Here is a 26,276-nt window from a genome sequence, read left to right as displayed (position 1 = left end):
GAATGTGTTGGATCATGTAGAATGTGTAGAACGTGTCGGATCATGTAGAACGTGTCGGATCATGTAGAACGTGTCGGATCAGGTAGAATGTGTCGGATCATGTAGAACGTGTCGGATCATGTAGAATGTCTCGGATCATGTAGAATGTGTTGGATCATGTAGAATGTGTCGGATCATGTAGAATGTGTTGGATCAGGTAGAATGTGTTGGATCAGGTAGAATGTGTTGGATCAGGTAGAATGTGTCGGATCATGTAGAATGTGTCTGATCATGTAGAATGTGTTGGATCATGTAGAACGTGTCGGATCATGTAGTATGTGTAGAATGTGTCGGATCATGTAGAATGTGTCGGATCATGTAGAATGTGTTGGATCATGTAGAATGTGTTGGATCATGTAGAATGTGTCGGATCATGTAGAATGTGTAGAATTTGTTGGATCAGGTAGAATGTGTTGGATCAGGTAGAATGTGTTGGATCATGTAGAATGTGTTGGATCATGTAGAATGTGTTTGATCAGGTAGAATGTGTTTGATCAGGTAGAATGTGTTGGATCATGTAGAATGTGTGGAATGTGTCGGATCATGTAGAATGTGTTGGATCATGTAGAATGTGTAGAATGTGTCGGATCATGTAGAATGTGTCGGATCATGTAGAACGTGTCGGATCATGTAGAACGTGTCGGATCAGGTAGAATGTGTTGGATCATGTAGAATGTGTATGATCATGTAGAATGTGTATGATCATGTAGAATGTGTTTGATCATGTAGAATGTGTCGGATCATGTAGAACGTGTCGGATCATGTAGAATGTGTCGGATCGGGTAGAATGTGTTGGATCATGTAGAATGCGTTGGATCATGTAGAATGTGTTGGATCATGTAGAACGTGTCGGATCATGTAGAACGTGTCGGATCAGGTAGAATGTGTTGGATCAGGTAGAATGTGTCGGATCATGTAGAATGTGTCGGATCATGTAGAATGTGTCGGATCATGTAGAATGTGTCGGATCATGTAGAACGTGTCGGATCAGGTAGAATGTGTTGGATCATGTAGAATGTGTATGATCATGTAGAATGTGTATGATCATGTAGAATGTGTTTGATCATGTAGAATGTGTCGGATCATGTAGAACGTGTCGGATCATGTAGAATGTGTCGGATCGGGTAGAATGTGTTGGATCATGTAGAATGCGTTGGATCATGTAGAATGTGTCGGATCATGTAGAACGTGTCGGATCAGGTAGAATGTGTCGGACCATGTAGAATGTGTCGGATCATGTAGAATGTGTCGGATCAGGTAGAATGTGTCGGATCATGTAGAATGTGTCGGATCAGGTAGAATGTGTCGGATCAGGTAGAATGTGTCGGATCATGTAGAATGTGTCGGATCATGTAGAATGTGTCGGATCATGTTGAATGTGTCGGATCATGTAGAATGTGTCGGATCATGTAGAATGTGTCGGATCAGGTAGAATGTGTCGGATCATGTAGAATGTGTCGGATCATGTAGAATGTGTCGGATCAGGTAGAATGTGTCGGATCATGTAGAATGTGTCGGATCATGTAGAATGTGTCGGATCATGTTGAATGTGTCGGATCATGTAGAATGTGTCGATTCAGGTAGAATGTGTCGGATCAGGTAGAATGTGTCGGATCATGTAGAATGTGTCGGATCATGTAGAATGTGTCGGATCATGTAGAATGTGTCTTTGTTCAGTTTGTCGGTGGAGCCGTGGAGATCTGCCGCGCCTTGCAGGCCGACGGATACTGGGCCGACTTCATCGAGCCGTCCTCGGGCCTGGCGGTAAGATCCTGCTGCTGTCGCTGGTTTCTGTGTCTGCAGGCTGGTCTGGAAATCTACAGACGGCGTCCGAGATGGACGCCTTTCATCCAGGGAGGCCATGATTCTAATATGTGCCATTATTGTCAGATGTTATCACCTCATTGGTAAAACCCAGCAGTAACTCCTGGCGGGGAAAGAGTCCCTGCAGAACTTCTGCCATGTCCCCGTCAGCGCCCCTGATGTTCTGGCCCAGAGGATCCAGCCCGGTGTTTCTGGCCCAGAGGATCCTTCCCGGTCCCGGTGTTTCTGGCCCAGAGGATCCAGCCCGGTCCCGGTGTTTCTGGTCCAGAGGATCCAACCCGGTGTTTCTGGCCCAGAGGATCCAGCCCGGTGTTTCTGGCCCAGAGGATCCAGCCCGGTGTTTCTGGCCCAGAGGATCCAGCCCGGTGTTTCTGGCCCAGAGGATCCAGCCCGGTGTTTCGGTCCAGAGGATCCAGCCCGGTGTTTCTGGCCCAGAGGATCCAGCCCGGTGTTTCGGTCCAGAGGATCCAGCCCGGTGTTTCTGGCCCAGAGGATCCAGCCCGGTGTTTCGGTCCAGAGGATCCAGCCCGGTGTTCTGGTCCAGAGGATCCAGCCCGGTGTTCTGGCCAAGAGGATCCAGCCCGGTCCCGGTGTTCTGGCCCAGAGGATCCAGCATGACCCAGTCTGGCTGCTGTTTCTGCTCACCACATCATTCCATCGACACACATCAGATCATTCATTCACAAAGACGGTCCCGACCTCTTGAGCGCTGCGAGACGTTTTCTCCAAATCAAGCATTTTGTCCGATCAGTTGCCAGGAAGCTAGCTGTGTCTGACAGCAGCATCGCCGGTTGGTTTTCCCGGAGCGTCGAGTGTTTCATGTCGAGCCACCGGTAACCTGTCCCGTACGCTTGCTGTTCAACCCATCTGCCACCGTGTCCTATAAGGAGTCTATACCTACTGAAGCTTCTGTAGTTTCTGGTGTTATCAGACACAAGCTACCTGGATTTTGGGCCTGTAGGTGTTTTATTCCAGTGGTGCACCGAACCCACTGGAAACGCTTCATCCTTCTGATTCATGGAGATTCTGACAGTTTTCAGGCTGACGGTGAGAAGAGGACCAACCATCTGTCAGAGGCGAGGGAGGGGTGGCCAACACCAGGTTGTTGTCTCATGGTTCAGAAGGTTTGGGAACCGCCGAGTTGGATGGACATGGACTAAAGGAGATTTACATGTGAATAAAAACCCCTTTAGTTCTTAGTAGATTAGCTTGAGCCCACTAGCTCCCAGAGTTTTGGCCCTGCAGTGATGAGACGGACGTCGTGGTGGTGATCAGAGTCTCTCCTCTCCACTGACATCTTGTTTCTCATGTTTTCTCCTCAGTTCTTTGGAACGTACACCAACAACACGCTGTTTGAGACCGATGACCGGTACCGGCACCTCGGCTTTCAGATTGAAGACCTGGGCTGCTGCAGAGTGATCCGACATCCTGTGTGGGGGACACACGTGTTCGTAGGGACGATATTCACCAATGCCCCACCCAGCAGCCTCGATGTGAAGCTGCAGAGCAGTTGTCAGACTCGGGGACGGGAAAGGATCTGCGCTGCTGTGTGATGGTGTTCAGTAGTTTTATAAAAATGCTGTAAATCTGAAACGATTTGAGTCACGTTAGAGAAACCCGTTAATCACTAATATGTCACATCTCACTGTTTTCTGAAAGCCAGCAGTTGTCTCTGTCCGAAGCGGATGTAGTTTCTCACAAGCAGCATTATGTTAGAAGGTTTCTGAGACCGGGAACTGAGCCAACGTCGTCCTCTCATGCGAGGCATTTCCTGCCAACAACACCCAGACATCAGCAGGAGCCCGCGCTAACCTCACAACGTTTTATCTGTTCCTATGTTCAGGTCTCAGCGGCTCATCCTTCATCACAATAAAGGAAATGCAGCACTTGTCCTCTCTGACTCCTTCTGTTACTTAAAGCAGTGACCATCACAGAAAAACCTGCACACAGCAGCCATGTTGGACGTCAAGGCTGGTGAATCCAGTCTGACGTTGGGAACGTTACGGATCATTTTCCAGCTGATAAGTCAGGAATTCTGACTTCCAAGATGAATGGGAACAACTTGTAAGCTAAAAGGATTAGTGTCAAAGAAAAGATGAATTATACATGATGTAGTTTGTCTGAATTGGGTAACTAGGTTACAACCCTGGTTCCCAATCCTTCATGCAACTGTTATGAAGGCATGGAGCACCCACCCAGTGATGAAACCAAGCTTTACATCTGGCTTCTCACTCCATGTATTACGTTCTGGCTCACCTCAGTAAGCAGGTCAACTGTTTTATTTTAGTTTATTTTGTTTTATTTTATTTCAATACCACTTGCCTGGCCGGTAGGTGGCGGTAAAGTTCGTGTTTCAGCAACCGTCAGTAAAACTCAGGAAGAAGAAGCCTCCGGTAAAGGTGTACTGCAGCATCACATCAGGTATACAATAATTAATCTTTTACAATGGACAGCGGACAGTTTTGTCTTTATTCCCATTGTTTTTGTGTTTTTCCTGTCTTTGCCAGCTCTTTAAGAGCTTCCGGTTTCTAGCTGAGGCTAATGCGTTAGCACCGTTAGCTCACGATCTGCAGCGGAGCTTTGATGAAGGTTCAAGTCAGGTCAGGTTCCAGACCGTCTCATCAGATAGGAAACAAGATCGTTTGGCTGCTGTGATGAACTGTCTCCCACGTCCAGAAGTGTCCCTTTGAGCCGGAATGATGAAGATGCTGTTGCCATGTGAACCGCGTTCCCTCATCCCATCATCCAGATGTGCATCCAGCTGTTCACAGCTCGGATTTTCAATATGAGAATGAAAACAGAACCATCAGGATCATTCCTGCCAACAGCAGCCTCCGGAAAAAAGCCTTACATTCCCCTAATTATGTCATTATTATATTTATATTCTTTATTTCCCCTCTGCGATAAATAAAGAGTTTTAGTTTAATTTCTATCCTGTAGAGCAGCTCAGAATACAACTGACTTTGTCTTCGTTAAGCTAGAAAATCTCAGCGAGCTCAGACCTGCAGCCAGCAGACCATGTTCTGGTCCTACATCCATCTGATATGGATCCACCATCAGATTCCTGATCCATTGATCATGAATCACCAGTGTCTTCACTACAATGTGGTGTTTGTACTCTTGCTGTGATGATGGACATTCTTGTTCTGGATGGTAGTGTTCAGAATGTTCTTCCTGTTCTGGATTGTAGATGGATAGATGTGTGTGTGTTGCTTGCACCTCATGTGTGCTGTAGGAATGGGCTCCGGTTCCACTGAAAGGCTGATTTCCGGGTGAGCAGTTGGTAAATTCAGACTGACTTTACCGACTGCTTTCCAGGCTGCAAGATGAGACGAGTTTAAACGATGAGAAGTGTACGATCGTCGCTGAGAGACTCCAGCAGATGGTGCAGAAGCAGCACATCATCCTGATGATGAAATGTCAAAAGCAAGCTAACGTTACCATCGGCCTCATCTGACGTCTCCTCAGGTGCAGAGATCAGTCTGCGGGAGGTCAGAGATCACGCAGGGGGTTGACTTGGTGTCTGTCTCGTACAGGGAGCTTCTCCAGCATCTGCTGACCATCCGAGCCCAGAGGATCAGCGAGAGGAAACCGCTGCAGATGGCTGGCTTCCTGGATAACTTCCGCTGGCCTGACTGCGAGTGCATCGACTGGGGGGAGAGGAGGAACGCCGTGGCTTCCGTGGCGGCCGGAGTTCTGGTGAGTGGATGCTGTGAGACCAGATCACTTCCCAGGACATGATCAGGTCAGCAAAGAACCGGTTTAAACTGGATCTTTGTCACAAAGACGCATCATGTTCTGTTTGTTTAATATCATCTGAAAACCAGCAAAGATCAGACCCAAAAACTGGATCCAGTACCTGAAAGATCCATCTGGACCTCCAGCTGGTCCGAGGCCTTGTCAGAAACTGTTTCCATGGAAACGTGACTGTCCAGAAGCCAGAAAAAACGCTGAGGTCACATGACCCAAGAACTGGACTGAAGGTCTCTGGAAGCCGGTTTGATGGAGGGCCGAATCCTCCCCAGATACTGGACCTCAATGGGTCTGATGGAGGGTCGGATCCTCTCAGAAACTGCACCTCAACATGTCTGATGGAGGGTCAGATCCTCCCCAGAACCTGGACCTCAATGGGTCTGATGGAGGGTCGGATCCTCTCCAGAACCTGGACCAGGATCCAGAAGTTTCTTGGAACAAATGTTTACATTTAGACCCTGTAAACTGGAACGATCCTGGTTCTGTCCGTAAGTCTGGCTTCACGTCCAGTTTTAACTGGTTTCAGCTGGTTTCTGTCCGTATGTCTGGCTTCACGTCCGCTTTTAACAGGTTTCAGCTGGTTTCTGTCCGTATGTCTGGCTTCACGTCCGGTTTGAACTGGTTTCAGCTGGTTTCTGTCTATATGTCTGGCTTCACGTCCGGTTTGAACTGGTTTCTGTCCGTATGTCTGGCTTCATGTCCGCTTTTAACTGGTTTCAGCTGGTTTCTGTCCGTATGTCTGGCTTCATGTCCGCTTTTCACTGGTTTCAGCTGGTTTCTGTCTATATGTCTGGCTTCATGTCCGCTTTTCACTGGTTTCAGCTGGTTTCTGTCTATATGTCTGGCTTCACGTCCGCTTTTAACTGGTTTCAGCTGGTTTCTGTCCGTATGTCTGGCTTCATGTCCGCTTTTCACTGGTTTCAGCTGGTTTCTGTCTATATGTCTGGCTTCACGTCCGCTTTTAACTGGTTTCAGCTGGTTTCTGTCTATATGTCTGGCTTCATGTCCGCTTTTAACTGGTTTCAGCTGGTTTCTGTCTATATGTCTGGCTTCATGTCCGCTTTTAACTGGTTTCAGCTGGTTTCTGTCTATATGTCTGGCTTCACGTCCGCTTTTAACTGGTTTCAGCTGGTTTCTGTCTATATGTCTGGCTTCATGTCCGCTTTTAACTGGTTTCTGTCCGTATGTCTGGCTTCATGTCCGCTTTTAACTGGTTTCAGCTGGTTTCTGTCTATATGTCTGGCTTCATGTCCGCTTTTAACTGGTTTCAGCTGGTTTCTGTCTATATGTCTGGCTTCATGTCCGCTTTTAACTGGTTTCAGCTGTATTCTGTCCGTATGTCTGGCTTCATGTCCGCTTTTAACTGGTTTCAGCTGGTTTCTGTCTGTATGTCTGGCTTCAAGTCCGGTTTGAACTGGTTTCAGCTGTATTCTGTTCGTATGTCTGGCTTCACGTCCGGCTTGAACTGGTTTAAGCTGGTTTCTGTTTGTAAGTCTGGCTTCATTTCCGATTTTAACTGGTTTCAGCTGGTTTCTGTCAGTGTCTGGTTTTAACTGGTTTCAGCTGGTTTCTGTTCGTATGTCTGGCTTCACGTCCGGTTTGAACTGGTTTCTGTCCGTATGTCTGGCTTCATGTCCGGTTTTAACTGGTTTCAGCTGGTTTCTGTCTATATGTCTGGCTTCACGTCCGCTTTTAACTGGTTTCAGCTGGTTTCTGTCTATATGTCTGGCTTCACGTCCGCTTTTAACTGGTTTCAGCTGGTTTCTGTCCGTATGTCTGGCTTCACGTCCGGCTTGAACTGGTTTCAGCTGGTTTCTGTTCGTATGTCTGGCTTCATTTCCGATTTTAACTGGTTTCAGTTGGTTTCTGTCAGTGTCTGGTTTTAACTGGTTTTAGCTGGTTTTTGTCCTGCAGTTCTTCACAGGATGGTGGATCATGATTGACGCGGCAGTGACGTATCCATCCCAGGAACAGATGAACCACGCCTTCCACACATGTGGCGTCTTCTCCACCATAGCCTTCTTCATGTAAGTATTAGACAGCAGCTAGAATAAGACATATTAATTACTGATAGTTACAGCTATGGACGAACCATTGGGCCTCCATCAGATGTCACAGACGTCTGTCTCTTCTCCCATCAGGACCAGTCGTGTGGAACTCTCACCGCCAGGATGTTTACAATAAAAACAACCGAAAACATAAAACAGTAGCTTGGGGTATCAAGGGTTTCACAGGTTTTTAGGGGTTCTAGGGGTTTGACCGGCGCAGAGTCCGCATTACTGCAGACACCGCACCGATCCATCTGTCCATCTCACGCTCCATCCTTCCCTCACTCGTGAACAAGACCCCGAGATATTTAAACTCCTCCACTTGAGGCAGGACCTGACTCCCGACCCGGAGAGGGCAATCCACCCTATTCTGGCTGAGGACCATGGTCTCAGATTTGGAGGTGCTGATTCCCATCCCAGCCGCTTCACACTCGGCAGCGAATGAAGCCAACAGGACCACGTCATCTGCAAAAAGCAGGGACCCAATCCTGAGGCCACCAAGCCGGATCCCCTCAACACCTCGGCTGCGCCTAGAAATTCTGTCCATATAAGTTATGAACAGAATCGGTGATAAAGGGCAGCCTTGGTGGAGTCCAACCCTCACCGGAAACAAATCCGACTTACTACCGGCAATGCGGACCAAGCTCTGACACCTGTCGTACAGGGACCGGACAGCTCGTACAAGGGCGTCCGGGACCCCATACTCCCGGAGTACCCCCCACAGGAGCCCCCGGGGACACGGTCGAATGCCTTCTCCAGGTCCACAAAGCACATGTAGACTGGTTGGGCAAACTCCCATGCCCCCTCCAGGACCCCAAAGAGGGTATAGAGCTGGTCCACTGTTCCGCGATCAGGACGAAAACCACACTGCTCCTCCTCAATCCGGGATTCAACTATCCGGCGGACCCTCCTCTCCAGGACCCCTGAATAGACCTTACCAGGGAGGCTGAGGAGTGTGATTCCCCTGTAATTGGAACACACCCTCCGGTCCCCCTTCTTAAAAAGGGGGACCACCACCCCAGTCTGCCAATCCAGCGGTACTGCCCCCGATGTCCACGCGATGCTGCAGAGGCGTGTCAGCCAGGACAGCCCCACAGCATCCAGAGCCTTAAGGAACTCCGGGCGGATCTCATCCACCCCCGGGGCCTTGCCGCCAAGGAGCTTTTTGACCACCTTAGCGACTTCAGCCCCAGAGATAGGAGAGTCCACCCCTGAGTCCCCCAGCTCTGCTCCCTCATGGGAAGACATGTTGGTAGGATTGAGGAGGTCTTCGAAGTATTCCCTCCACCGACCCACAACGTCCCGAGTTGAGGTCAGCAGCTCCCCATCTCCACTGTACACAGTGTTGATGGAGCACTGCTTCCCCCTCCTGAGCCGCCGGATGGTGGACCAGAATCTCCTCGAAGCCGTCCGGAAGTCTTTCTCCATGGCCTCGCCGAACTCCTTCCATGCCCGAATTTTTGCCTCGGCAACAGCCGAAGCCGCATGCCGCTTAGCCCGCCGGTACCCATCAGCTGCCTCCAGAGTCCCACAGGCCAAGAAGGCCCGATAGGACTCCTTCTTCAGCTTGACGGCATCCCTCACTGCTGGTGTCCACCAACGAGTCCTGGGATTACCGCAACGACAGGCACCAACGACCCTACGGCCACAGCTCCGGCTGGCCGCCTCAGCAATAGAGGCACGGAACACAGCCCATTCGGACTCAATGTCCCCCGCCTCACTCGGGACATGGTTGAAGCTCTGCTGAAGGTGGGAGTTGAAGCTCGCTCTGACGGGGGACTCAGCCAGACGTTCCCAGCAGACCCTCACAACACGTTTGGGCCTGCCAGATCTGACCGGCTTCCTCCCCCACCATCTGAGCCAACTTACCACCAGGTGGTGATCAGCTGAAGCTCCGCCCCCCTCTTCACCCGAGTGTCCAAGGCATGTGGCCGCAGGTCCGACGATACGACTACAAAGTCGATCATTGACCTGCAGCCCAGGGAATCCTGATGCCAGGTGTACATATGGACACTCTTATGTTGGAACATGGTGTTCGTTATAGACAATCCATGACGAGCACAGAAGTCCAATAACAAAACACCATTTGGGTTCAGAGGGGGGGGACCATGCCTCCCAATCACTCCCCTCCAGGTCTCACTGTCATTGCCCACGTGAGCATTGAAGTCCCCCAGCAGAACAATGGAGTCCCCAGAAGGAGCACCCTCCAGCACTCCCTCCAAGGACTCCAGAAAGGGTGGGTACTCTGAACTGCTGTTCGGTGCATAAGCACAGACAACAGTCAGGACCCGTCCCCCCACCCGGAGGCGGAGGGAAACTACCCTTTCATCCACCGGGGTAAACCCCAACGTGCAGGCACCAAGCTGGGGGCTGATGAGAATGCCCACACCTGCTCGGCGCCTCTCACCATGAGCAACTCCAGAGTGGAAGAAGGTCCAGCCCCTCTCGAGGGTTCTGGTTCCAGAGCCCAAGCCATGCGTCGAGGTGAGTCCAACTATATCTAGCCGGAACCGCTCAACCTCGCGCACAAGCTCAGGCTCCTTCCCCACCAGAGAGGTGACGTTCCACGTCCCTAGAGCCAGCTTCTGCAGCCGGGGATCGGACCGCCAGGGTCCCCGCCCCTTGCTGCCGCCCAGCTCACATTGCACCCGACCCCTACGGCTCCTCCCGCAGATGGTGAGCCCACGGGAGGTGGGGCCCATGTAACCCTTTCGGGCTGAGCCCGACCGGGCCCCATGGGTAAAGGCCCGGCCACCAGACGCTCGCTCTCGTGCCTCACCTCCAGGCCTGGCTCCAGAAGGGGGTCCCGGTAACCTGCGTCCGGGCAAGGGAATATTTATGCCCAGGTTTGTTGTTTTCATAGGGGTCTATGAGCCGTGCTTGGTCTGGTCCCTCCCCTAGACACCTGTTTGCCATGGGTGACCCTACCAGGGGCATAAAGCCCCCGACAACATAGCTGCTAGGATCTTCGGGACGCACAAACCCCTCCACCACAATAAGGTGACGGCTCAGGGAGGGGGATTTCATCCCTCAGAGTTAAAATCTGATCCTGACACCTGAAAAGATCTGGCAGTGTGGAACTGGTGGAACTGGATTTTACTCTTTTTGTGGGATCTGATGTGTTTTGAACTTTTATAGAAACCAGCTGGTGATGCATGCTGGGAGTCAGGTGGTTTAATGGTCATTAAACTGGACTGGTGCATTACTGGACCTGCTGTGTGTGTTTTCAGGATTAATGCGGTTTCCAACGGCCAGGTGAGAGGGGACACCTACGGGGAGGGCTGCCTGGGCAGGACAGGTGAGTCACAGTCTGGCTGATGGGTCTGAGATGTGTTAAAACGACGCTGCATGGTTCGATATGGATGAATCCAACTTGATCCACTGGCTTTCAGGAGGACCAGCTGTAGTCCAGAACCCCAGTGTGGATCTGTCGCTGTGACTGAAAGGAGGAAGCTGATTGGTGGATTTTCATTTGGTTTGTTTTCCAGGAGCACGTCTGTGGCTCTTCATCGGCTTCATGATGATGTTCGGCGCTCTCATCGCCTCCATCTGGATCCTGTTTGGTGGATACGTGGTGCCAAGTGAGTCTTTCATCGTTGCATTTTGGTTGGCATGGTAACCGGAATACCGTCGTCTTCCGAGCATGAAATAACTTCAGGTTGTTTATGAAGGACGTTCAGAACAGAAGTTGAGCAAAGCACATTAAAGATGTGCTTCAGCTTCAGTCCAACTCATTCCTGACCTGCCGGGGTCCGGATGCAGTCCTACTGCACCAGAAGGAAGACCTCCATCCCAGCCAAACCGGGGAAGACATTCATCTTCGTGGTCCGGTTGGCGTGGAGAGGAGCGCCGACCAGCAGCAGAACGCAGTACATTGGTGGAAGGAGGAGGTTCCTCTCTGGATAAACTCTTCACAGGTCTCATTTATTCCAGGTTTTCCCAGCTGGGATGGGATCATGTTTCCTCTCTAACTGGCCCAGTTTGATGTCGGCTCCAGTCTGCTGCAGGACGTTCTTCTGGAAATGCAGCTCTGTGTTGTTTGTGTTGTCCTCAGTGTGGTTCCTCAGCGGGAGTCTTCTCCAGAACATGCTGACCTCCTGTTCCCTAGACAGGTGTCTGATCGCCGGCGGCTCTGCAGGCTGCAGGGCGCCGCTGTCTTCACGAGGACATTAATATGACGCGTATGAAGTGACGTCAGTCTCTGCTTTCCTTTGTCAGAGAAAGACGTGGCTCCAGGCCTCGCTGTGTTCTTCCAGAACGCCTTCATCTTCTTCAGGTAAGTTCACCAGGAGACCGCCATAGAGACGTTCTATGTCCATGTAAACAGCCGGCACCAGTACGGCACCAGTACAGCACCAGTACTGTACCAGTACGGCACCAGTACAGCACCAGTACAGCACCAGTACGGCACCAGTACAGCACCAGTACTGTACCAGTACGGTACCAGTACGGCACCAGTACTGTACCAGTACGGTACCAGTACGGCACCAGTACGGCACCAGTACAGAACCAGTACGGCACCAGTACGGCACCAGTACAGCACCAGTACAGCACCAGTACGGCACGAGTACGGTACCAGTACAGTACCTGTACAGTACCAGTACGGCACCAGTACGGCACCAGTACGGCACCAGTACTGTACCAGTACGGCACCAGTACTGTACCAGTACGGCACCTGTACGGTACCAGTACAGCACCTGTACGGCACCAGTACTGTACTAGTACGGCACCAGTAAGGCACCAGTACAGTACCAGTACGGCACCAGTACAGTACCAGTACGGCACCAGTACGGCACCTGTACTGTACCAGTACAGCACCAGTACTGTACCAGTACAGCACCAGTACGGCACCAGTACTGTACTAGTACGGCACCAGTACGGCACCAGTACAGTACCAGTACGGCACCAGTACAGTACCAGTACGGCACCAGTACGGCACCTGTACTGTACCAGTACAGCACCTGTACGGTACCAGTACAGCACCAGTACGGCACCAGTACTGTACTAGTACTGTACTAGTACGGCACCAGTACGGCACCAGTACAGTACCAGTACGGTACCAGTACAGCACCAGTACAGCACCAGTACGGCACCAGTACGGCACCAGTACTGTACCAGTACAGCACCAGTACTGTACCAGTACAGCACCAGTACTGTACCAGTACAGCACCAGTACGGCACCAGTACTGTACCAGTACAGCACCAGTACGGCACCAGTACTGTACCAGTACGGCACCAGTACTGTACCAGTACGGCACCAGTACAGCACCAGTACTGTACCAGTACAGCACCAGTACTGTACCAGTACAGCACCAGTACGGTACCAGTACGGCACCAGTACGGCACCTGTACGGTACCTGTACGGCACCTGTACGGTACCAGTACGGCACCTGTACGGCACCAGTACGGCACCTGTACCGTACCAGTACGGCACCAGTACGGCACCAGTACTGTACCAGTACAGCACCTGTACGGCACCAGTATTGTACCAGTACGGCACCAGTACGGCACCAGTACTGTACCAGTACGGCACCAGTACGGTACCAGTACGGCACCAGTACAGCACCAGTATTGTACTAGTACGGCACCAGTACGGCACCAGTACTGTACCAGTACAGCACCAGTACAGCACCAGTACTGTACCAGTACGGCACCAGTACGGTACCAGTACGGCACCAGTACGGCACCAGTACTGTACCAGTACTGTACCAGTACGGCACCTGTACGGTACCAGTACGGCACCTGTACGGTACCAGTACGGCACCTGTACGGTACCAGCACTGCACCAGTACGGCACCAGTACGGCACCAGTACAGCACCAGTACTGTACTAGTACGGCACCAGTACGGCACCAGTACAGCACCAGTACGGCACCAGTACGGCACGAGTACGGCACCTGTACAGCACCAGTACGGTACCTGTACGGTACCAGTACGGCACCAGTACGGCACCAGTACTGTACCAGTACAGCACCAGTACAGCACCAGTACTGTACCAGTACAGCACCAGTACGGTACCAGTACAGCACCAGTACGGTACCAGTACAGCACCAGTACTGTACCAGTACAGCACCAGTACAGCACCAGTACTGTACCAGTACGGCACCAGTACTGTACCAGTACGGCACCAGTACAGCACCAGTACTGTACTAGTACGGCACCAGTACGGCACCAGTACTGTACCAGTACGGCACCAGTACTGTACCAGTACAGCACCAGTACGGTACCAGTACGGCACCAGTACGGCACCAGTACTGTACCAGTACGGCACCAGTACGGCACCAGTACTGTACCAGTACGGCACCTGTACGGTACCAGTACGGCACCTGTACGGTACCAGTACAGCACCAGTACGGCACCTGTACAGTACCTGTACGGCACCAGTACAGCACCAGTACGGCACCAGTACGGCACCAGTACTGTACCAGTACGGCACCAGTACTGTACCAGTACAGCACCAGTACGGCACCAGTACTGTACCAGTACGGCACCAGTACGGCCCCAGTACAGCACCAGTACTGTACCAGTACTGTACCAGTACGGCACCAGTACTGTACCAGTACTGTACCAATACGGCACCAGTACGGTACCAGTACGGCACCAGTACGGCACCAGTACGGTACCTGTACGGCACCTGTACGGCACCTGTACGGTACCTGTACGGCACCTGTACGGTACCAGTACGGCACCTGTACGGCACCAGTACGGCACCTGTACCGTACCAGTACGGCACCAGTACGGCACCAGTACTGTACCAGTACAGCACCTGTACGGCACCAGTATTGTACCAGTACGGCACCAGTACGGCACCAGTACTGTACCAGTACGGCACCAGTACGGTACCAGTACGGCACCAGTACAGCACCAGTATTGTACTAGTACGGCACCAGTACGGCACCAGTACTGTACCAGTACAGCACCAGTACAGCACCAGTACTGTACCAGTACGGCACCAGTACGGTACCAGTACGGCACCAGTACGGCACCAGTACTGTACCAGTACGGCACCAGTACGGCACCAGTACGGCACCAGTACTGTACCAGTACGGCACCTGTACGGTACCAGTACGGCACCATTACGGTACCAGTACGGCACCTGTACGGTACCAGCACTGCACCAGTACGGCACCAGTACGGCACCAGTACAGCACCAGTACTGTACTAGTACGGCACCAGTACGGCACCAGTACAGCACCAGTACGGCACCAGTACGGCACGAGTACGGCACGAGTACGGCACCTGTACAGCACCAGTACGGTACCTGTACGGTACCAGTACGGCACCAGTACGGCACCAGTACGGTACCTGTACGGTACCTGTACAGTACCTGTACGGTACCAGTACAGTACCTGTACGGTACCAGTACAGCACCAGTACGGTACCAGTACAGCACCAGTACGGTACCAGTACAGCACCAGTACTGTACCAGTACAGCACCAGTACAGCACCAGTACTGTACCAGTACGGCACCAGTACTGTACCAGTACGGCACCAGTACAGCACCAGTACTGTACTAGTACGGCACCAGTACGGCACCAGTACTGTACCAGTACGGCACCAGTACTGTACCAGTACAGCACCAGTACGGTACCAGTACGGCACCAGTACGGCACCAGTACTGTACCAGTACGGCACCAGTACGGCACCAGTACTGTACCAGTACGGCACCTGTACGGTACCAGTACGGCACCTGTACGGCACCAGTACTGTACTAGTACTGTACTAGTACGGCACCAGTACGGCACCAGTACAGTACCAGTACGGCACCTGTACAGTACCTGTACGGCACCAGTACAGCACCAGTACGGCACCAGTACGGCACCAGTACTGTACCAGTACGGCACCAGTACTGTACCAGTACAGCACCAGTACGGCACCAGTACTGTACCAGTACGGCACCAGTACGGCCCCAGTACAGCACCAGTACTGTACCAGTACTGTACCAGTACGGCACCAGTACTGTACCAGTACTGTACCAGTACGGCACCAGTACTGTACCAGTACTGTACCAATACGGCACCAGTACGGTACCAGTACGGCACCAGTACGGCACCAGTACGGCACCAGTACTGTACCAGTACAGCACCAGTACAGCACCAGTACGGCACCAGTACGGCACCAGTACGGTACCAGTACAGCACCAGTACAGCACCAGTACTGTACCAGTACGGTACCAGTACGGCACCAGTACGGCACCAGTACGGTACCAGTACAGCACCAGTACGGTACCAGTACAGCACCAGTACGGCACCAGTACGGCACCAGTACAGCACCAGTACGGTACCAGTACAGCACCAGTACGGTACCAGTACGGTACCAGTACAGCACCAGTACAGCACCAGTACGGTACCAGTACGGCACCAGTACAGCACCAGTACAGCACCAGTACGGCACCAGTACTGTACCAGTACTGTACCTGTACGGCACCAGTACTGTACCAGTACGGTACCTGTACGGCACCAGTACTGTACCAGTACTGTACCTGTACGGCACCAGTACGGCACCAGTACGGCACCAGTACGGCACCAGTACTGTACCTGTACGGCACCTGTACGGCACCAGTACGGCACCTGTACGGTACCAGTACGGCACCAGTACAGCACCAGTATTGTACTAGTACGGCACCAGTACGGCACCAGTACTGTACCAGTACGGCACCAGTACTGTACCAGTACGGTACCAGTACGGTACCAGTACAGCACCAGTACAGCACCAGTACGGTACCAGTACGGCACCAGTACGGCACCAGTACAGCACCAGTACGGCACCAGTACATCACCAGTACTGTACCAGTACGGTACCTGTACGGCACCAGTACTGTACCAGTACGGTACCTGTACGGCACCAGTACTGTACCAGTACTGTACCTGTACGGCACCAGTACGGCACCAGTACGGCACCAGTACGGCACCAGTACGGCACCAGTACTGTACCTGTACGGCACCTGTACGGTACCAGTACGGCACCAGTACGGTACCAGTACGGCACCAGTACGGCACCAGTATTGTACTGGTACGGCACCAGTACGGCACCAGTACTGTACCAGTACGGCACCAGTACGGTACCAGTACGGCACCAGTACGGTACCAGTACGGCACCAGTACAGCACCAGTATTGTACTAGTACGGCACCAGTACGGCACCAGTACTGTACCAGTACAGCACCAGTACAGCACCAGTACGGTACCAGTACGGTACCAGTACGGCACCAGTACGACACCAGTACGGCACCAGTACTGTACCAGTACGGCACCTGTACGGTACCAGTACGGCACCATTACGGTACCAGTACTGCACCAGTACGGCACCAGTACAGCACCAGTACGGCACCAGTACAGCACCAGTACTGTACTAGTACGGCACCAGTACAGCACCAGTACGGCACCAGTACTGTACCAGTACAGCACCAGTACGGCACCAGTACGGCACGAGTACGGCACCTGTACAGCACCAGTACGGTACCAGTACGGCACCAGTACGGCACCAGTACAGCACCAGTACGGCACCAGTACGGCACCAGTACTGTACCAGTACGGTACCAGTACGGCACCAGTACGGTACCAGTACGGTACCAGTACAGCACCAGTACAGCACCAGTACGGTACCAGTACGGCACCAGTACAGCACCAGTACAGCACCAGTACGGCACCAGTACGGCACCAGTACTGTACCAGTACGGTACCTGTACGGCACCAGTACTGTACCAGTACGGTACCTGTACGGCACCAGTACTGTACCAGTACTGTACCTGTACGGCACCAGTACGGCACCAGTACGGCACCAGTACTGTACCTGTACGGCACCTGTACGGCACCAGTACGGCACCTGTACGGTACCAGTACGGCACCAGTACAGCACCAGTATTGTACTAGTACGGCACCAGTACTGTACCGGTACGGCACCAGTACGGTACCAGTACGGTACCAGTACGGTACCAGTACAGCACCAGTACAGCACCAGTACGGTACCAGTACGGCACTAGTACAGCACCAGTACAGCACCAGTACGGCACCAGTACATCACCAGTACTGTACCAGTACGGTACCTGTACGGTACCTGTACGGCACCAGTACTGTACCAGTACGGTACCTGTACGGCACCAGTACTGTACCAGTACTGTACCTGTACGGCACCAGTACGGCACCAGTACGGCACCAGTACTGTACCTGTACGGCACCTGTACGGTACCAGTACGGCACCAGTACAGCACCAGTATTGTACTAGTACGGCACCAGTATGGCACCAGTACTGTACCAGTACGGCACCAGTACTGTACCAGTACGGCACCAGTACGGTACCAGTACGGCACCAGTACAGCACCAGTATTGTACTAGTACGGCACCAGTACGGCACCAGTACTGTACCAGTACAGCACCAGTACAGCACCAGTACGGTACCAGTACGGCACCAGTACGGCACCAGTACGGCACCAGTACGGCACCAGTACGGCACCAGTACTTTACCAGTACGGCACCTGTACGGTACCAGTACGGCACCATTACGGTACCAGTACGGCACCTGTACAGTACCAGTACTGCACCAGTACGGCACCAGTACGGCACCAGTACAGCACCAGTACGGCACCAGTACAGCACCAGTACTGTACTAGTACGGCACCAGTACGGCACCAGTACAGCACCAGTACGGCACCAGTACTGTACCAGTACAGCACCAGTACGGCACCAGTACGGCACGAGTACGGCACCTGTACGGTACCTGTACGGTACCAGTACGGCACCAGTACGGCACCAGTACAGCACCAGTACGGCACCAGTACTGTACCAGTACAGCACCAGTACTGTACCAGTACGGTACCAGTACTGTACCAGTACGGCACCAGTACTGTACCAGTACTGTACCAGTACGGCACCAGTACGGCACCAGTACTGTACCAGTACGGTACCAGTACAGCACCAGTACGGTACCAGTACGGCACCAGTACGGTACCAGTACGGCACCAGTACAGCACCAGTACGGCACCAGTACGGCACCAGTACGGCACCAGTACTGTACCAGTACGGTACCTGTACGGCACCAGTACTGTACCAGTACGGTACCTGTACGGCACCAGTACTGTACCTGTACTGTACCTGTACGGCACCAGTACGGCACCAGTACGGCACCAGTACTGTACCTGTACGGCACCAGTACGGCACCAGTACGGCACCAGTACGGCACCAGTACGGCACCTGTACGGCACCAGTACGGCACCAGTACGGCACCAGTACGGCACGAGTACGGCACCTGTACGGCACCTGTACGGTACCTGTACGGTACCAGTACGGCACCAGTACGGCACCAGTACGGCACCAGTACGGCACCAGTACTGTACCAGTACAGCACCAGTACTGTACCAGTACGGTACCAGTACGGTACCAGTACGGCACCAGTACGGCACCAGTACGGCACCAGTACGGCACCAGTACTGTACCAGTACGGCACCAGTACTGTACCAGTACTGTACCAGTACGGCACCAGTACTGTACCAGTACTGTACCAGTACGGCACCAGTACGGCACCAGTACGGCACCTGTACGGCACCAGTACGGCACCAGTACGGCACCAGTACTGTACCAGTACGGCACCAGTACGGCACCAGTACGGCACCTGTACGGCACCAGTACTGTACCAGTACAGCACCAGTACAGCACCAGTATTGTACTAGTACGGCACCAGTACGGCACCAGTACTGTACCAGTACGGCACCAGTACGGTACCAGTACGGCACCAGTACAGCACCAGTATTGTACTAGTACGGCACCAGTACGGCACCAGTACTGTACCAGTACAGCACCAGTACTGTACCAGTACGGCACCAGTACTGTACCAGTACGGCACCAGTACGGCACCAGTACTGTACCAGTATGGCACCTGTACGGTACCAGTACGGCACCAGTACGGTACCAGTACGGCACCTGTAGGGTACCAGTACTGCACCAGTACGGCACCAGTACGGCACCAGTACGGCACCAGTACTGTACTAGTACGGCACCAGTACGGCACCAGTACTGTACCAGTACAGCACCAGTACGGCACCAGTACGGCACGAGTACGGCACCTGTACAGCACCAGTACGGTACCTGTACAGTACCTGTACGATGCCAGTACGGCACCAGTACGGTACCTGTACAGTACCTGTACGGTGCCAGTACGGCACCAGTACAGCACCAGTACGGCACCAGTACGGCACCAGTACAGCACCAGTACGGCACCAGTACGGCACGAGTACGGCACCTGTACAGCACCAGTACGGTACCTGTACAGTACCTGTACGGTGCCAGTACGGCACCAGTACGGTACCTGTACAGTACCTGTACGGTGCCAGTACGGCACCAGTACAGCACCAGTACGGCACCAGTACGGCACCAGTACTGTACCAGTACAGCACCAGTACTGTACCAGTACAGCACCAGTACAGCACCAGTACTGTACCAGTACAGCACCAGTACGGTACCAGTACGGCACCAGTACGGCACCAGTACTGTACTAGTACGGCACCAGTACGGCACCAGTACTGTACCAGTACTGTACCAGTACAGCACCAGTACAGCACCAGTACTGTACCAGTACAGCACCAGTACGGTACCAGTACGGCACCAGTACGGCACCAGTACGGCACCAGTACGGCACCAGTACTGTACCAGTACGGCACCTGTACGGTACCAGTACGGCACCTGTACGGTACCAGTACGGCACCTGTACGGTACCAGTACAGCACCAGTACGGCACCAGTACTGTACTAGTACTGTACTAGTACGGCACCAGTACGGCACCAGTACAGTACCAGTACGGCACCTGTACAGTACCTGTACGGCACCAGTACGGCACCAGTACGGCACCAGTACGGCACCAGTACTGTACCAGTACGGCACCAGTACTGTACCAGTACAGCACCAGTACGGCACCAGTACTGTACCAGTACGGCACCAGTACGGCCCCAGTACAGCACCAGTACTGTACCAGTACTGTACCAGTACGGCACCAGTACTGTACCAGTACTGTACCAATACGGCACCAGTACGGTACCAGTACGGCACCAGTACGGCACCAGTACGGCACCAGTACTGTACCAGTACAGCACCAGTACAGCACCAGTACTGTACCAGTACGGCACCAGTACGGTACCAGTACAGCACCAGTACAGCACCAGTACTGTACCAGTACGGTACCAGTACGGCACCAGTACGGCACCAGTACGGCACCAGTACGGCACCAGTACGGTACCAGTACGGCACCAGTACGGTACCAGTACAGCACCAGTACGGCACCAGTACGGCACCAGTACAGCACCAGTACGGTACCAGTACAGCACCAGTACGGTACCAGTACAGCACCAGTACAGCACCAGTACGGTACCAGTACGGCACCAGTACAGCACCAGTACAGCACCAGTACGGCACCAGTACGGCACCAGTACTGTACCAGTACTGTACCTGTACGGCACCAGTACTGTACCAGTACGGTACCTGTACGGCACCAGTACTGTACCAGTACTGTACCTGTACGGCACCAGTACGGCACCAGTACGGCACCAGTACTGTACCTGTACGGCACCTGTACGGCACCAGTACGGCACCTGTACGGTACCAGTACGGCACCAGTACAGCACCAGTATTGTACTAGTACGGCACCAGTACGGCACCAGTACTGTACCAGTACGGCACCAGTACTGTACCAGTACGGTACCAGTACGGTACCAGTACAGCACTGGTACAGTACTGGTGCTGTACTGGTGCCGTACTGGTACAGTACTGGTGCCGTACTGGTGCCGTACTGGTGCCGTACTGGTGCCGTATTGGTACAGTACTGGTACAGTACTGGTGCCGTACTGGTACAGTACTGGTGCCGTACTGGTGCCGTACTGGTACCGTACTGGTGCCGTACTGGTACCGTACTGGTACAGTACTGGTGCTGTACTGGTACAGTACTGGTGCTGTACTGGTGCCGTACTGGTACAGTACTGGTGCCGTACTGGTACAGTACTGGTGCCGTACTGGTGCTGTACTGGTACCGTACTGGTGCTGTACTGGTACAGTACTGGTGCTGTACAGGTGCCGTACTCGTGCCGTACTGGTGCCGTACTGGTGCTGTACTGGTACAGTACTGGTGCCGTACTGGTGCTGTACTGGTGCTGTACTGGTGCCGTACTAGTACAGTACTGGTGCTGTACTGGTGCCGTACTGGTGCTGTACTGGTGCCGTACTGGTGAAGTACTGGTACCGTACAGGTGCCGTACTGGTACCGTAATGGTGCCGTACTGGTACCGTACAGGTGCCGTACTGGTACAGTACTGGTGCCGTACTGGTGCCGTACTGGTACCGTACTGGTACCGTACTGGTGCTGTACTGGTGCTGTACTGGTACAGTACTGGTGCCGTACTGGTGCCGTACTAGTACAATACTGGTGCTGTACTGGTGCCGTACTGGTACCGTACTGGTGCCGTACTGGTACCGTACTGGTGCCGTACTGGTACAGTACTGGTGCCGTACTGGTGCCGTACCAGTACAATACTGGTGCTGTACTGGTGCCGTACTGGTACCGTACAGGTGCCGTACTGGTGCAGTACAGGTGCCGTACAGGTACAGTACTGGTGCCGTACTGGTGCCGTACTGGTGCCGTACTGGTGCCGTACAGGTACAGTACTGGTACAGTACTGGTGCCGTACAGGTACCGTACTGGTACAGTACTGGTGCCGTACAGGTACCGTACTGGTACAGTACTGGTGATGTACTGGTGCCGTACTGGTGCTGTACTGGTGCCGTACTGGTGCCGTACTGGTACCGTACTGGTGCTGTACTGGTGCTGTACTGGTACCGTACTGGTACCGTACTGGTACAGTACTGGTGCCGTACTGGTACAGTACTGGTGCCGTACTGGTGCCGTACTAGTACAATACTGGTGCTGTACTGGTACCGTACGGCACCAGTACGGTACCAGTACAGCACCAGTACAGCACCAGTACTGTACCAGTACGGTACCAGTACGGCACCAGTACGGCACCAGTACGGTACCAGTACAGCACCAGTACGGTACCAGTACAGCACCAGTACGGCACCAGTACGGCACCAGTACGGCACCAGTACTGTACCAGTACGGTACCAGTACGGTACCAGTACGGTACCAGTACGGCACCAGTACAGCACCAGTACGGTACCAGTACGGCACCAGTACAGCACCAGTACTGTACCAGTACGGCACCAGTACTGTACCAGTACAGCACCAGTACGGTACCAGTACGGCACCAGTACGGCACCAGTACTGTACCAGTACGGCACCAGTACGGCACCAGTACTGTACCAGTACGGCACCTGTACGGTACCAGTACGGCACCTGTACGGTACCAGTACAGCACCAGTACGGCACCAGTACTGTACTAGTACTGTACTAGTACGGCACCAGTACGGCACCAGTACAGTACCAGTACGGCACCTGTACAGTACCTTTACGGCACCAGTACAGCACCAGTACGGCACCAGTACGGCACCAGTACTGTACCAGTATGGCACCTGTACGGTACCAGTACGGCACCAGTACGGTACCAGTACGGCACCTGTAGGGTACCAGTACTGCACCAGTACGGCACCAGTACGGCACCAGTACGGCACCAGTACTGTACTAGTACGGCACCAGTACGGCACCAGTACTGTACCAGTACAGCACCAGTACGGCACCAGTACGGCACGAGTACGGCACCTGTACAGCACCAGTACGGTACCTGTACAGTACCTGTACGATGCCAGTACGGCACCAGTACGGTACCTGTACAGTACCTGTACGGTGCCAGTACGGCACCAGTACAGCACCAGTACGGCACCAGTACGGCACCAGTACAGCACCAGTACGGCACCAGTACGGCACGAGTACGGCACCTGTACAGCACCAGTACGGTACCTGTACAGTACCTGTACGGTGCCAGTACGGCACCAGTACGGTACCTGTACAGTACCTGTACGGTGCCAGTACGGCACCAGTACAGCACCAGTACGGCACCAGTACGGCACCAGTACTGTACCAGTACAGCACCAGTACTGTACCAGTACAGCACCAGTACAGCACCAGTACTGTACCAGTACAGCACCAGTACGGTACCAGTACGGCACCAGTACGGCACCAGTACTGTACTAGTACGGCACCAGTACGGCACCAGTACTGTACCAGTACTGTACCAGTACAGCACCAGTACAGCACCAGTACTGTACCAGTACAGCACCAGTACGGTACCAGTACGGCACCAGTACGGCACCAGTACGGCACCAGTACGGCACCAGTACTGTACCAGTACGGCACCTGTACGGTACCAGTACGGCACCTGTACGGTACCAGTACAGCACCAGTACGGCACCAGTACTGTACTAGTACTGTACTAGTACGGCACCAGTACGGCACCAGTACAGTACCAGTACGGCACCTGTACAGTACCTGTACGGCACCAGTACGGCACCAGTACGGCACCAGTACGGCACCAGTACTGTACCAGTACGGCACCAGTACTGTACCAGTACAGCACCAGTACGGCACCAGTACTGTACCAGTACGGCACCAGTACGGCCCCAGTACAGCACCAGTACTGTACCAGTACTGTACCAGTACGGCACCAGTACTGTACCAGTACTGTACCAATACGGCACCAGTACGGTACCAGTACGGCACCAGTACGGCACCAGTACGGCACCAGTACTGTACCAGTACAGCACCAGTACAGCACCAGTACTGTACCAGTACGGCACCAGTACGGTACCAGTACAGCACCAGTACAGCACCAGTACTGTACCAGTACGGTACCAGTACGGCACCAGTACGGCACCAGTACGGCACCAGTACGGCACCAGTACGGTACCAGTACGGCACCAGTACGGTACCAGTACGGCACCAGTACGGCACCAGTACGGCACCAGTACAGCACCAGTACGGTACCAGTACAGCACCAGTACGGTACCAGTACAGCACCAGTACAGCACCAGTACGGTACCAGTACGGCACCAGTACAGCACCAGTACAGCACCAGTACGGCACCAGTACGGCACCAGTACTGTACCAGTACTGTACCTGTACGGCACCAGTACTGTACCAGTACGGTACCTGTACGGCACCAGTACTGTACCAGTACTGTACCTGTACGGCACCAGTACGGCACCAGTACGGCACCAGTACTGTACCTGTACGGCACCTGTACGGCACCAGTACGGCACCTGTACGGTACCAGTACGGCACCAGTACAGCACCAGTATTGTACTAGTACGGCACCAGTACGGCACCAGTACTGTACCAGTACGGCACCAGTACTGTACCAGTACGGTACCAGTACGGTACCAGTACAGCACTGGTACAGTACTGGTGCTGTACTGGTGCCGTACTGGTACAGTACTGGTGCCGTACTGGTGCCGTACTGGTGCCGTATTGGTACAGTACTGGTACAGTACTGGTGCCGTACTGGTACAGTACTGGTGCCGTACTGGTGCCGTACTGGTACCGTACTGGTGCCGTACTGGTACCGTACTGGTACAGTACTGGTGCTGTACTGGTACAGTACTGGTGCTGTACTGGTGCCGTACTGGTACAGTACTGGTGCCGTACTGGTACAGTACTGGTGCCGTACTGGTGCTGTACTGGTACCGTACTGGTGCTGTACTGGTACAGTACTGGTGCTGTACAGGTGCCGTACTCGTGCCGTACTGGTGCCGTACTGGTGCTGTACTGGTACAGTACTGGTGCCGTACTGGTGCTGTACTGGTGCTGTACTGGTGCCGTACTAGTACAGTACTGGTGCTGTACTGGTGCCGTACTGGTGCTGTACTGGTGCCGTACTGGTGAAGTACTGGTACCGTACAGGTGCCGTACTGGTACCGTAATGGTGCCGTACTGGTACCGTACAGGTGCCGTACTGGTACAGTACTGGTGCCGTACTGGTGCCGTACTGGTGCCGTACTGGTACCGTACTGGTACCGTACTGGTGCTGTACTGGTGCTGTACTGGTACAGTACTGGTGCCGTACTGGTGCCGTACTAGTACAATACTGGTGCTGTACTGGTGCCGTACTGGTACCGTACTGGTGCCGTACTGGTACCGTACTGGTGCCGTACTGGTACAGTACTGGTGCCGTACTGGTGCCGTACCAGTACAATACTGGTGCTGTACTGGTGCCGTACTGGTACCGTACAGGTGCCGTACTGGTGCAGTACAGGTGCCGTACAGGTACAGTACTGGTGCCGTACTGGTGCCGTACTGGTGCCGTACTGGTGCCGTACAGGTACAGTACTGGTACAGTACTGGTGCCGTACAGGTACCGTACTGGTACAGTACTGGTGCCGTACAGGTACCGTACTGGTACAGTACTGGTGATGTACTGGTGCCGTACTGGTGCTGTACTGGTGCCGTACTGGTGCCGTACTGGTACCGTACTGGTGCTGTACTGGTGCTGTACTGGTACCGTACTGGTACAGTACTGGTGCCGTACTGGTACAGTACTGGTGCCGTACTGGTGCCGTACTAGTACAATACTGGTGCTGTACTGGTACCGTACGGCACCAGTACGGTACCAGTACAGCACCAGTACAGCACCAGTACTGTACCAGTACGGTACCAGTACGGCACCAGTACGGCACCAGTACGGTACC

General features: G+C 53.6%; 2 protein-coding genes across 2 annotated transcripts in view; both read left to right on the top strand.

Moving 5' to 3' along the window:
* Positions 1-3,742, top strand: part of LOC306766629 (cobalamin trafficking protein CblD-like) — a 47,534-nt gene extending 43,792 nt beyond the window's left edge. The window contains exons 7-8 of the mRNA XM_079254431.1: positions 1,717-1,803; positions 3,186-3,742. Of these exons, the coding sequence (XP_079110557.1) occupies positions 1,717-1,803; positions 3,186-3,416 (318 nt within the window). The 3' untranslated portion in view covers positions 3,417-3,742. The remainder of the gene's footprint in view (positions 1-1,716; positions 1,804-3,185) is intronic.
* Positions 3,743-4,226: 484 nt separating this feature from the next.
* The window catches only part of LOC306766179 (transmembrane protein 50B), a 41,757-nt gene continuing 19,707 nt past the window's right edge, over positions 4,227-26,276 (top strand). Inside the window, exons 1-6 of the mRNA XM_079253809.1 lie at positions 4,227-4,284; positions 5,400-5,562; positions 7,531-7,643; positions 10,895-10,962; positions 11,153-11,245; positions 11,883-11,940. Of these exons, the coding sequence (XP_079109935.1) occupies positions 5,464-5,562; positions 7,531-7,643; positions 10,895-10,962; positions 11,153-11,245; positions 11,883-11,940 (431 nt within the window). The 5' untranslated portion in view covers positions 4,227-4,284; positions 5,400-5,463. The remainder of the gene's footprint in view (positions 4,285-5,399; positions 5,563-7,530; positions 7,644-10,894; positions 10,963-11,152; positions 11,246-11,882; positions 11,941-26,276) is intronic.

Source organism: Telmatherina bonti, assembly GCF_933228915.1.
Source record: "Telmatherina bonti genome assembly, chromosome: 15".
Classification (NCBI taxonomy): domain Eukaryota; kingdom Metazoa; phylum Chordata; class Actinopteri; order Atheriniformes; family Telmatherinidae; genus Telmatherina; species Telmatherina bonti.
This window is presented reverse-complemented; position numbering and strand designations above follow the sequence as displayed.